General features: G+C 32.8%; 1 protein-coding gene across 4 annotated transcripts in view; it reads left to right on the top strand.

Annotated features, from left to right (window-relative positions):
• Window positions 1-14508, top strand: part of Ent2 (Equilibrative nucleoside transporter 2) — a 137610-nt gene that overhangs the window by 21877 nt on the left and 101225 nt on the right. For all 4 annotated transcript variants that reach the window (XR_012757361.1, XR_012757358.1, XR_012757363.1 and 1 more), the window contains exon 2: window positions 2436-2581. Coding sequence is in view for 1 of the 4 variants with exons in the window: in XM_075372790.1 (XP_075228905.1) it covers window positions 2449-2581 (133 nt within the window). In the remaining 3 variants the exon portion in view is untranslated. The remainder of the gene's footprint in view (window positions 1-2435; window positions 2582-14508) is intronic.

Here is a 14508-nt window from a genome sequence, read left to right as displayed (position 1 = left end):
TATTATTTTTTATGTGTATCAGTTACAGTTGACATGTTTCTTTCCCATTTTTCTGGTTAATATTCTGACTGATGTCAAAATCTCATTGTCTTGCTTGTATCCCAAGAAGCTCCAGCCATAAGTAATTTTGTACACAAGCTGTAGATGAATTATTACATGGATTGAACTTATTTTACTTAGAATAATCTGGTGATCGGTTTACAGGCACTAAGATTGCAAACATTGCTGAGAAATTTGTAACAGTTAAATGAGCCAGTTCTGGATCTGACATGTGTCATATCAGATTTTCTTGCCAATATTTTTTTGTTTGACTAAAACAACATCTGTACAGTCACTGATATTTACATTTCTCTTTTCCTAAGTTATCATGGAAAAGTTATTCCTAAGTTATTAGAAAAGAAAAGAAAATATTGAAAATTATTAATACAAAATAATTTTTTTATTATATCTCTGTTATCTCAAGAACAGTTCAGCTGTTTTTGATAAATGAAATACCAAACCAAAATTCTATTCAAATTTCTGTTCACAGGAGCTTTATATTAATGTTGTTCATTACTAAATTTCCTTAATCTTTCTTCAACTATTTTATCAAAAGTTTGAATAATGAAATGAGATTGTATAGGTTAATAGAAAGTGAAACAGTTAAAATAAACCCACCCATCGACTTATTGTTATTAAGCTTCGAACTCGTTAAAGATTTAGTTATTTGTGGTTAAAAAGATACCAAAATTGGGTAAGAATAATGAAGATGAGTAAATATTATTAAATGAGAGTTGTAGAATATTTTTTATTTGTTTCACATGGGTGTAAATTAATTAAGAAGTAGTGTAAAGGGTATTTAATATAAAATATAAATTTTAATATTAAAATGTAATTCCTTAGGTTAACATTAAATTGACGGCTAAAATAAGAATTCCTCAATTTCTAACATTATTGTGAATTGGATTATTATTCTTTCAAGAAGGTCAATAAAGATATAGCATTATTAGTATAGGAAGAATTATTCTTTGAATGGGTCATAATAATTATTGCCCTATTTTTTTTAATTGTTTCTATTATGTTATTTATAATCATATTTTATAATTGAGATTTTATTAATTTCAAGTAATTATGTAAATGAACCTCATTTTTATTCATAATAAATGATTAACAGAAAAACGGAAACAATTGAAGGCTTGTGAAAAAGCAAGATAACATTTAATTGAGAGGAAAAAACTTTCAAAATTATTTTGATAAAATATAAAATCAGTATTTACAAAACGGAAGTAAAAAATTTCATCCATTTTATCTATTATAGTGAATAATTCTCACTTTGTCTTTCATTTCTTAGTCAACTTACTGATAGTAATTTTTTGTTTTTATTCTTTTGATAAAAAGCATACAGTACAGTGTTACTTCCATAATCAGGATTTGGCTTGTATGGTATCACTTTAACATTCAGTAAAAAAATGTAGGGTTTTTATGTTACAATGAAATAAATGATTTGACTGTAAACTTAAAAACTAATGCTTTCATGCTGAAAACTAATATTTCTATTTCCCTACAAATTTCATATGTTTTATTTATTGTAACATCAGACAGTTTTAAGTCTTGATTGGTAAGATGGTTGTTTAAAATGGAGATGAATTGTCATAAAATTTGGCAGATGTGGTTGATTCACTTTTAACATTTGGCTAGATTTTGAGTTAGTGCAACAACATTTGACTCGTTAAGACACTTGTGAAACAGAGAAAGTAGAAATTAAAAATAAAAACATTGGTGATGTTAATTAAAATATTTTTAAAGATTTTTTTAGGATTCTGTGCTTCCGTTGCACGATGGAAAAATTATTTTATAAAAGATAAAAGGAAAATATTTTCTGAATGTTTACAAAATTGCAGTCTTGTTTAAAAAAAGTTATTATACATTTTTTAAATGTTATTAAATTCAACATAGTTGAATTTTTCGTGTAAAACAATTGATGAAATAATCTTTTGAAAGTAATATATTTGACCCCCTTTTGAGAATCATTTTACACCACTTTCAATATTACTTGAAAACAGTTTCTTATATAAAATTACTGTAATAAAGTAGTTAGCCTTTTTAAGTTGTCATAATTTGGTTTTGAAATTTATCTACAAACGTGATGTATTCTCACCCTTTGTGATAGGAATAGTGTGATTTTTATTTTGTTTTGCTCATTATTTATCGTACAGTGTAACAAACTCAGACAGTTACTAAAATTTTTACATTTTAAAGTAAACTTATTTTATTAATAATAAAAATCATGTTTAATTATAATTGATATTGTTTATCATTTAATTTATATCCGTAGTTTCAATCTTCCTAAATATAGTTTGTGTGTGCTTGTATATGAACATTATGTTAAAGGTAGGGAATATGTACTTATAGTTAATCTCTTTTACCTTATTTAAATTTCTTTTTTCTTTTTGTAGTGCTTGCAATACAATGAGTCAGGCCAGCAGTAGTGGGCGCCGGATACCCAATGTGCCAGAAGAGCAACTGCTGTTATCTGAACTTGCACCACCCAGAAATGGTATTACAATTACACCAACAAGAGCACCTACTGCTAATAAGAGAGGTATGTTATTATATATTAGAGAGATTATTATATTACAGTCATTAGCGAAAAATAATGTTGAATATTTATGAATATAATAGAACTTTGTGTGAAGAAGAATGTACATAAAAGTAAATTGTTTGTATTATAATTATGCGTATTTACACTATAAAAATTCAAGTTTATAATCATATATTATATTTATATTTACTATTGTGTACATTGCGATCTGCTTAATTAGTGAAGAGTAAGCAATTCTCCCACGGTCAAATGAGATGAGGATGATATGTATAACATGTAAATACGCTGTCTAGTATTCATTTCCATATAAAAGCAACTAACTTTTAGTAGGATTTGAACCTCAGAACTTCAAAAATCAGTTGTTAAACAATTGATTTGTGATGTGTCTTATGTTTTTCTATTAATTTGCAGTTAGTGTTTACTAAAGTTGTGACAAGTAAAGGAGTGTTTATTGAGCAAATGTAGATTATTCATTGATTGAGGATTTGTAGATTATTTATTCTCCCCAAAACATTAGTTTTCAGCAGAAATATGTGTAAAAGATTAACTTTAAATAGAACATTATGGTTTGTTGATAACAATTGAAATTGTTTATGACATATACAGATAATGTGAAAGTTCTACTGCTTTGATAGTTCAGTCCCTGAATTCCCTAAACAAAGAATTCATTACATACAGCATGATGCATGAAAACTATTTTATCACAGTTCCAATCTAATTATGAAAGCATAAATGAATAAATTGATCAGTGTCGCTTACATAGCTGTTGCCAAGCAGAATGTCTTTCCAAGGTGAGCCCTTCACCACCTTCATTTCCTTGATTTGACAGTGAATCATTATTGTTAAGCATCTCTTCTTCCAATTTGAAATCAGAACTGACAAGAGATGTACTCATACCATAATCTCTCAAACTTTTATCTATTTGACAACCAGCAGAAACTCCTGCCATCGACTTAAGCTTGTTGTTTTACTCCAGAGGGCTTAAGAAATTCCTACTGCTTAAGAACACTCCACAACCCTTTTGAGAAAATTGATTCCTTCCTCAGTCTCACCCTGTCAGGGTTGTTGGTGGTTCGTAGACATGAGACTAAAGCCTTATTTTTCCTAGATGTCTGGAAACTGAATTCAGAATATCTCTCTTCAGTCAAAAGTTTGAGTACTTCATTTGAAATGAAGAAATCCAGAAAAAAAATTAAATATTTTCTTGAGATTAATTACAAAGAAAAAAATATTGAACACTCTTAACAGTGTTAAGACCAATAAAAACCACTAAAGCTACAGAAAAAAGCACACTAACTGAAAAATGTGAATATTTAACTATAAGTAATAACAAAAAATAAAATAAAAAGAAAGACTTGAAAGAGTATTACAGGTACTCTTAAAACTTTTAACCTGCAGATCCAACCAATCTTAATAAAAACAGGAAGAATCTGTAAGAACTCAATGAAAACTGGGCCTCAGATAAACTTGTCTTCACCATACAGAGTCCAGACTTTGACTCTGCATTTAAATGTACCCAGTTCTTATTGTTTTATACTAATTTCATGGGCTTGGGGATAATGTGGAAGGTCTTTGTTTAATCACACATCAAAAATTATTCATGATATCTGTCCACAGTTTGGTATGTAGTGTACTTCATCTGTTTCTGTAAAATTCCTTAGCAACACTCAAAAATCAGGTTTTCAAAGTATCCAGTGGTCATGTTAATATGTTTGTGTCTTGCATATTTAGATATATTTTATGGAATTCATTTATATATTTGTGATTTGCATACATAAAAGAAGAATTATTTGTAGTTTAATTATATCTTTATTCAGCCAGTTACAAAATGTTCTCAAAGAAATTAATACAGTTACTTTTTAGGAAATTGTTAAAAAACAATTACACATAGACTGTAACTGTTATCAACCAACATGATAATAAACTTAAAACTAATAAAAAACTAACATGGTGTATTATTGGTAAACGAGAACGTTACACAAAAAATATACTGAATTATAAATTGAAATTAATTAATAATAATGTCTACAGTGGAATAAAATTTCTTATCTAGTCATTGATACTGTTGGATCTGTTAGTGGTATAAATTATAATGTGTAGTGTGTTATTTATTTATAATTTATTAATTATTTTTATTAGGATGTATATTAGTTTTTCTTTTGAACATTGAATATTATTTGATAGGCAGAATTAAACTTCTATTGTTTGTTTTACTCATGGAATTCTATTAATAATGTCTTAATAGCCAGCCATTCATATTATGAAAATCTTCTGCTTAAAAAATTTGATGAACAGTTGTTATTATGAAGACAATTGATAGTTTTGAAGAGAATTGCTATTTTAATTTTAAAATCTTGAGGTTGTGTTAATTTTATTTTACACCAACTTTATATTATCAGCACTACCCTACACTATTACAACATAAGTTAGTTTTTATCATAATATTTTTTTAATTTAGTTAAAACAAAAACTGAATATCTCAACTTCTTACTTATATATTGGAGATGAAGATGCTATATTAAAGTAGGCTATAGATTGCTAAATATTGAAACAGAGAACTCTATTTATCTTTCCTTCATTATTTTATCATTTTCATTGGTGATGAAATTTGCCCAATGGCTGGTTTTTTTAAACTATTAGGTGCAATTTTTGTTTTGTTTTTACTTTTTTAATTTTCATTTTATTTATTAATTTTTATAAATGGCTATTATTTATTAAGTAATAAATGTATTTTACTACTATAATTCATTAATAATAAGTTAATTTATGTTAGATTAACTGTAGTTATAAATCGCTTATAGTAGTTATTTTGTTTGAAAGAAGTAGGTTATGATAAAAGGTTATTATAATAATGATTCTGATAAAATAGATATTTTTTTAAAAACATAACTACAGAAATAAATTACTGTTAATAGAAATTACTTAATACCTCATTATTATTTATTAAATAGTTATTATTTATTAACTAAAAACAATTAAAATTTCTAAATGATGTATCAGTGTGTAACTTCTGTTTCACATTGGCACTTGCCAGTATGAAACTCAAATATTTGTAAGCTAAAATATCAATTGAAGTATTAAAATATATGTATATATATATATATATATATGTAAAAGGGATATATAAAACTACTGAAATATTTAAAAAAAAAGATACTAAATGACTGATCAGTAAATGAACTTAATTAGGACTTAAGTTCTATTTAGACTATGCCTAACCCAAAGTGTATGCACAAAATGTATGCAGATCACGATATACCAATCAGTTGTCACTCTGTTAAGACAATTGTGATCTGTAGCATTGCATATAACTTTTCTGTTGAGCAGTTCTGATAGTATTTATCTTTATGCAGAAATGTTTTTTTGCATATGTTTATGTCACTCGTTTTCATCCATTTTCCAAGTGAATGATAAATAGTAGATTAGTTTGTGGTATGTTAGTATAATTTATGTATATAAAATGTTGTAAATTATACATTTTATGTTAATTAAATTGGCATTACATAGGATGAGCAACATAAAACCAAATCCATAATGAAACTGCCATCCAACAGCATTTTGAGACTTGCACAACTAGTGGATGTATATGTTACTGCTGATGGGTGGTTATGTTTCAGTGCAGTATATGTTTTGTTGCAGTGCAGTATTGTGAGTTCAGTTGTACTCAATCCAGGAGAGAACAGCTATAGTTGAGGGCTATATTTGTTCTGGAGCATTTGAAGAATCATGTCAAGTATTTGTAGAAAAATTTCTGAATACTTGTATCCCAGTGAAGAGTAGCATTTACGATTTAGATAAAAAATGGCAGGTTTGGTTTCAAAGTCAAAACAAAATAGGCAATCTTCCATTAGGACTCCACAGGTCATTGCCAATATTGAAAGGAGAGTTACTGCCAGTCCAAAAAAAATCACTTTGCATGTTATCCCAACAATCTGGTGTTAAATACACATCTTGTCTTGTTACAAGTAAGTAATAAACTATAAAAAAGTATAATAATTTAGGAATTAGTGTAGATGTGTTCCTGTACCTTAATTTCTAAATAAGTGGTTTTTCTTTTAGTCATGGTTATTTTAATTTTATTGTGCCGTATTCCAACAAATTTTTTAGCTCCCTCACTCAATGGGAAAATATAGTTAATAAATTTTGTAACCTCATATACACTAATTATTAAACATTTATGGAGATTTATTACATATTTTTTATGTTATTACTAGTCGGCCCAGCGGCTAGCCCTTCGGGGAGGGAAAGAGTAATATTTTTATTGTTAAAGTTGACTGGGCTGGCTTGGCTGTCCCGGCAGTAATCTTTTCGTGGAGTAAATGATTTAATCATTAAATTTGTATTGAAGGAAAAATTTAAACCACAATATTTGTAAAATATTTTTGTTGATATTCTTCTATCCATTAGTCATTAATATAATCAAATTAATTGGAACTTATATTGACTTATATACATGTTAACAGTGATACTGCGTGGATGTTGGATAATGTCGCCGAACAGTAAAAATAAAGTAAAATACTATATAGTAAAGTCAAAATATATTGCAATATATTAAAGTAGAAAAAAAATAAAAAGATTATTATCCCATGTAGTTTATAAACTATGTTGTTTATCTGGTGGTTCGCAGCTTAAATGAATAAATTTTGTGGTGAACCATCTCTTGAGCATGCCATATATAATTGACCGTGACCAAAACAACTATTTTCCAACAGTAATCCAGCAGTGTTTAGGGGTTGTCCTTGTAATTTGTAATATAGTTGTGTCAAGGCTGTCGGGCAAGGTTGACCAGGTGGTGGAGGGAGTCAGGAGGGGGTGACGGGTGAAGCTCTTGGCGAACTTCAAAAAACTATTAAACGGGTGGAGGAGGAGGCAGAAGCCTATCTCGTTTGATGCGGTAACTGCCGCCCGTGGGCGTAAGCAGCCTAGTCCACCGCTGCCAGTTTAGGCTCCGGCTGCAAAAATTAAGAGGGCCACAGTCAGGGTGATCCCGATCACACCTGGTCCGAGGGCTTCGTCAGCAATGACGGAGCTAACCCTGAAAAAGATCCTGGTCCTGAGGAAAGAAAAGTTACAAATTTCCCGGGTCATGAAAACAAGGGATAATGGCGTCGTGCTGGAGGTTGTAAATGAGCAGCAGGCGAAGCGGCTGCTGGAGGCCGCCGTTCTTAAGAAGAACGGGCTGAAGGCTCAGTTGCCGACCGAGCGGAGGACGCAAATATTGGTCTATGATTTGCCGAGGGCAACGAGGGTAGAGTAGCCTGAAATCCTCAGGGCCATACACAGCCAAAATCCTGTGTTGGATATGGCTGTCGAGGACTTCCTCAAGGAGACCAGGGTGGTCCGACAGTTGGGGCGGAAAGAGGCCTCCAATGAGCCACTGGATAACTGAGACCTTGCCAAAGATCCGGCGTCTTGGTGGCCGGTGGTCAGCTGTTCCTTGGGTGGACTTCTTCCAAGGTTGTCGACCATACAAAAGTACCCTGTGCTTCAAACGTCAGCGCTTTGTTCACACATTTCTCCGCTGTAGAGCACAGTCGGAAATGTATGATCATTGCGCCCTTGCTGGGTACAGGTCACCAATGAAGCCATGAGGATCGTTGAGGAGTACAACCTAGAGGTCCTCTTGGTCCAGGAGTGGTACACGGTCGGGGATAGGGTGGTCGGCTTCGACGGAATTGATGTTATTCAATCTCGTGGGGACGGCCGCTCTCTGCGATCGTGTTTCGCTCGGTTTCGTTGGGTGTCTTCTGGTTGCCCCTGTGATCATAGGCTTATAACCTACGAGATGGATTACGGAGGCGGTCTAAGAGCTCCAGATTCGGGTCGCTATAACCCAAGGGACCTGGATAGGGACAGGCTGCGGCTGGCTTACAGGGGTTGGAATGGCGCATGGAGCACAGGGAGGAGGTGGAATTGATGGCTGAACAACTCGGCCGGGCCATCAAGACTGGCTGCGATAGGTTCCTACGGCGGCCTAGGCCAATGGACGGACCCTTGGGTAGTAGCCAGTCCGCTGATCTAAGAGTTGTTGGAGCCGTCATGATCTCCGTTTCCGGGTAGCCGTCTGTTAAACGCAGGCGGAAACTCGGTTAAAAGTGGTGGTCCTCTGACGTGAGCGTACTTCGCGCAAGAGATAGAACCGCGCGTAAAAGATACCAACGTCGCCCCCTAACCGGGATTTTCGTTGACGACGTGCGCGCTGAAGGTCTACCGGTAGCATGAACGTACTCATTACGTAGTAATGAGTACGTTCATTACTCCGTAGTACGTACTCATTACTCCGTAATGAGTGTTATCAAGGAAGCCAAACTCAAATTTTGGCAACAGTATGCGCGACCCTGTTCCAGCTCGCTAAGTCTTGTTACCGGCCAAAGCCAATACATGTGCTGCCCAGTGTTCGATGCGATGGTTTGGTGATCGGGACCACACTTTAACATCTGTGGTGAACTATCAGGCGTTACTGGATACTCTTGTTTCCATATGCTCCCGAGGGTGAAGCAGAAATTGGCGTTAGGGCGGGTGAGACACAATTCCCTGGCGTACGGGCTGTGGATCCCGTAGATACAGACCGAGTGGTTTCTCGAATGGCACTGAGAAAGACACCGGGGATTGACCAGCTTGACTCGGATATATTCTATCATCTGCTGCCTGTCATAAGAGAGCCACTTGGCAGACTGTTTTGGGGTGCCTTAGCTTTCTTACTAGTTGGAAGGTGGCTTTGGTGAGGGTGCTCCAAAAATCAGGAAAAGATCCGAGGTCAGCAGTTATCAACCCATCAGTCTCTTGCCGGTAATCGGCAAGTTGCTTGAAAGTGTGGTTTTGGAACGACTCTGGGAAAACATTGATATGAACGATTTTCTAAATTGAGGACAATTCGGCTTCATGAAAGGGGTTGGCACCGAGGATTGTATCTTAAATGCCCTTGCAGGTGGAAAGCGCCGCTGAAAATATGTTTTAGCAATTTTTATTGAGATAGAGGCAGCATTTCCTTCCTTGTTTTGGAGTTCAGTTCTCTATGAGTTGGAACGCCGCAATGTTCCCGTAGCCCTGCAGGCCGTGGTACGTGACTATTTGTCTTAACTGTACGGCTCTGTTTAAAGAATCACACCTAGTTGTGGAAAAATCTGTAACAGGGGAAGCCTTCGCAAGGTTCCGTTCTTGGTACCTTGCTGTGGAACCTGGTATTCGATGGATTTTGGGATTAACATTCCCAGAAGGGGTCACAGCCCAGGCTTTCGCCGATGACTATCTCCTGTTAGTTCGTGGTAATTCAGAACCACAGATAGAAGACCGGGTGCAGATAGCTTTGTCAACCGCAGAGGGCGGGATGGACATGAAAAATTTAAAGATTTCTGTGTCCAAGACGAAGTGTATGCTTCTCAAGGGTGCAGAAGACAAATCGTACAGTCGTAACCTCCATATTAAGTATAAAGACTGTGTAATCAGCCGAGTTTGTTTTCATAGTACCTAGGTGTTTTGTTTGATGAGAAGAGTTGCTGTTTAGCAATCACATTAGGCAAGTAGTAGCGGACGCCATCTGTGATGCACAAGCTTAGGATGATTGTTTGGAAGAATTATGGGCTGTTGGGCTGTCATTTGTACATGGTGTACCGAGGTGTCTTCGAAAGTATGATCTCTTATGCTGCATCCGTTTCAGTGCATTGGTCAGAAAGAAATCTTACACTTATTCAAAATTTAAGGAGTGCCCAATGTAGAGTCTTAATTGCATGCACTGGTGTGTTTAAAACAACCTTTTATGAGGCTACCACCATATTGGGAAAGGCTCTCTTAATCGATCTAGTGGTGAAAGTTCGTGCAGCCATGTGGAAATTGTGTAGAGGTAGGGAGGCTGAGCTATTTGGGATGTGGTTTCAAGCTGGACCTGTACCGGAGTGAAACGGTTTTCGCAATGCACCGGTTCTAAATTTTGAACAATTGCCCATCTCCCACTTTTGGAGGAGGCTTTACAGCCTCGTGATGGAAGCATGGCAGCAAGAATGGAACCCCTGACCAAGGGTAGGTCCTTGTATAGATTTATGTAGGACTTGGAGGATGGTATATTTCTAGTTCATTTTTAAGGTCACTGGGAGCCCAAGTGCTCTCCAACCACATGAATTTGAACCAATATTTGTTTTTGTTCCACCTGGCAGCTGATGAGCTATGCATCTGTGGGAAGGTCCAGTCAAATGAACACATGATGTTCGACTGCCCAGCTCTGGGGGGGGGGGCAAAACTCAGGCCACCCTGGAACTTAGAGGTCAAGGGGAAAATTGGCCACTCATAAGCAGCGAATCAATGTGACGTGAGCTGCATTGCCAGACCATGTGGGAGGTCCTTGATGCCATTGCTTTGTTCAACCGGCATCATTAGTTTAAGGGATATAAGACTCCTACCACTTGCTGTAGGAAGCTACCCTTGAGAAATGGCTAGCCATCAGACAAATATAGCTTCAAGCACTGTAATATGGTGGACACATACTTGCTGGCATTCAGCAACCTAGGCGCGGCAGCAAATTTCTGTCCTTGATGGAATAAATTTTAATTTATTAATGTCATATATTTTAGTATATAGACATGGTGCACCTACCCATTTTAGTAATATATGGCAAGTGAGCCACCGCTCACTTGCAAGCGACATGCAAGCGAGTGGTGTAGGGCACCACGTTTATTTTACTCACGCAATTAGGTAAGCTCTAGGAGCTAATTAGGATATTGGTCACTAAACTGTTTTAGGTACAGTAGTCATTTATGTTACGGTTATTCAGTCTTCTTTAGGGCGATTGAATGGGGTGTGATGGGAGAAATGCCTGACAAACCCAAGCATAGCCTATTTTAATTTTTAGCCTTGAATATAATAAAATTAATTAAAACTGACTTATATACATCTCATAATCCTTGATATTTATCCTTTAAAATTTAGATTTTAGATGTTAAGTAATGCAACCACCAGGCAATGACAAACATGTAGGAGATAATTTGATATATGTTTCTACATACATATATATCGATGTTGCCAAATGGTGAAAAAAGGGGCATATTTTGACCTTCATTTTAGTTGTAACTTTTGAATTTTGTTTTAAAACAATCCTGAAGGTGTGGATATGCGCCCTGTAAAATTTGGTTAATGTATGTAATGTATTGTGGCTACAAAATGCTTACAGAGAGAATTGGTATAATTTTTTATTTATAGATAATAATATTTTTTTAAATTTATTTTATTTGTGGACATAGATTTGACAGTTTATCAAGAAATGAATTTTAAGATTAATTTTTAATTTTATGAAGAAAAGTAATTTAGTTATTTATTCATAAAAATGCATTAAAAGAAAAATTTTAATGATAAATAAATGTGTTTACCTTAAGTGCAATGTTTTGGTTGTAGGTGACCTGATATGACTAGTAAAGTCATTCCCAAAAATGGCATAGTCAATCTCAATAAAAACATGCATTTCATTCTAGGCTCACTAGTTAGTGAGAAATAAAGTGATATGCCATTGCCTTCTTAACATAGTTGAGTATCTGGTTGTTTATCAGCAAACTGACCAAAATGCAGGTAATATTCAATTAAACGTACCCACTCTGTTCACCATAGCTACCAACTGTTCAGTGAACAGTATTATTATCAGAGAAAGCAATACTAACTAGTATCTCTTTATTTCTAAGGTGTTTTACATTAATCACATCCATAAGAAAGATAGGACAGATAGTGTAAACTAACAAATTGATGTACCACTTAATGTTTCCCTGATCTATTTGTTTTGAGGGGGTCGATGGAATTTAATGAGATTATTATTTGTATAGTAATAGTAAAATTGTATAAATTACATTATTATTGATACAGTAATAGTAATAATAATAATAATAATATTAATGCTAGTAATGACTATTTAAAGAAGTTATTGTTATTCTATTTACATATTTGTATGCTTAATGTTGTTCTCTGTGGTCTTCTATTTCTGTATTATATGTTTTTTAATAATATCTAACCCGATAATGAAAGGTCAATTAACATGAGAAGCCCTTAATTAAATCAACTGGGATGAAATCAAGAGGACAGACACATTGTATTAGATAAACTGCTTAATTAAAAAAGTTTATTTGTTATTATTTTTTATATTACAGTTCAAAGTATTATTTTTATGTTAAATAATTTACTTCACATTGGTAATGTTAGTGTGTTTTATTGAGTCAGATAATCTGGAATAGTTACATGTAATATGTTACACGTAATATAAAAAAATTATAGTTAAGAAAAGCAGTCATTCACAAGTAGGTCAAAAGTGATGCATAACAATTACTGTTATCCCGTTCAAATTTTAAAATTGATTTTCTTGATTGATGTTTTTCTCAAACAAAAGATAAAATGTTTTGTTCAGATTTATAATATTTAAAGGATAAGGATTTATAATATTTAATATTTATATTTTATTTTAGCAAAAACCTTTATAAAATAATATTAAGGTAATTAATTATTGAAGATTTATATTTTGTTTGAATTAGAAGGTATTAAACTTTTCTCTAAAGCAGCAGTTTAGTGCTGTTATTCAGAGATAAACAGCAAAGATTTTGTAAATAAAAATATAAGATAATTAAATTTAAAAATATAATTACAATATAATTGTAAAATATTTAATAAATTTATGATTATTTATTTTATCAAATGACCATTGTTAATGAAATTTCCATTATAATTTATCTTAATAATTTAATCATTCTTTTACTTTCATTGACAATTTAGATGGGTTGGTATTTGGAAACTATCTGTGCTATTTATTAACTGATGTAACCAAAAGTGTACCTGAATATTTTTGGATTCTAAATTTAAAATAACTAAAAAATGTCCCCTTTGTTTTCATTTGGTCTCATTTTTTGGTTTTTAAAGAAAGATTTTTACAAGATTAGATTAAGAAATCATTATAATAATATTTTGTACAAATATTTACACCATTTTTCTTGAAATAAAAAAATTAGTGAAACTCATTTACTAATTTCAAAATAATGACCGCATAAATTTTTTATCATTTGTATTTTGTTCTTCGTCATTAGTTTTTAATCAAAATACATTTCAGTAGTTAAAATATTGTAATGATATTACGTATCATTAATTAAATGTAAACAAAATTTACATAAGCTTGAATTTTTTCATATTTTTGACACTACGTAATGGCTGATTCAATTTAAGTTAATTAATTTGTGGAATATTATTTACTTTGCAAATTGATGGTGTTTTTTATTTATTTAGATTAAATTGCTAATTATTAATTACCGTTTTCCTTAATTTTATCTTTTCTGCTCTTAACAATGACTGAGAGAAAATAATTTGTCAAAATAAGAAAAGAGTAGGATGAAATGAATAAATATACAGTTAACAGTAAGAGCAGATTTATTTAAATTTCAGTAGAATTTAAACATTAAATTAAATAGACATAAGTAATTGCATACTAGTATTACTCTGAATTTCTTTACCACAAAAATATGTTTATTTAATTTTCATAATATTGTCAAGGTCAATCAATAAAACTTTTACAAACTTGAATACTGATAATTTTGATTTTTTGTCTGATTAATATTTAGAATCATAGAATTTTCTTCTACGTTTTGCTTTTAGTTAAAATTGTATTTATGAAATTTGTATTTTTTTATTGTCAATATTTAGATTTTGACAGATTTTCTCAAAATTAAATTCTCTACAAAGGTTTAATTGTCAGTTAAAGAAAGTTATTTTAAGCAAACTTTTTTTTATACCACTTATGGTTGCCTTCTGGAAGAAGAACACGCTCTACAGGCTTTGTTTGCTTAGGGCACAAAAACATTGACATTAGGACTATCACAAATGTGCTGCAAAGTTTAATGAGGGTTTTGTTACCCCATGTTGAGCAGTTATGGATCTTCTCTGTGCCACTGATGTGAAACATTGACTTATCACTA

The sequence above is a fragment of the Lycorma delicatula genome, chromosome 1, assembly GCF_047948215.1.
Source record: "Lycorma delicatula isolate Av1 chromosome 1, ASM4794821v1, whole genome shotgun sequence".
Taxonomy (NCBI): domain Eukaryota; kingdom Metazoa; phylum Arthropoda; class Insecta; order Hemiptera; family Fulgoridae; genus Lycorma; species Lycorma delicatula.
The sequence above is the reverse complement of the archived record's forward strand: the minus strand, read 5'-3'. Positions and strand labels throughout refer to the sequence as shown.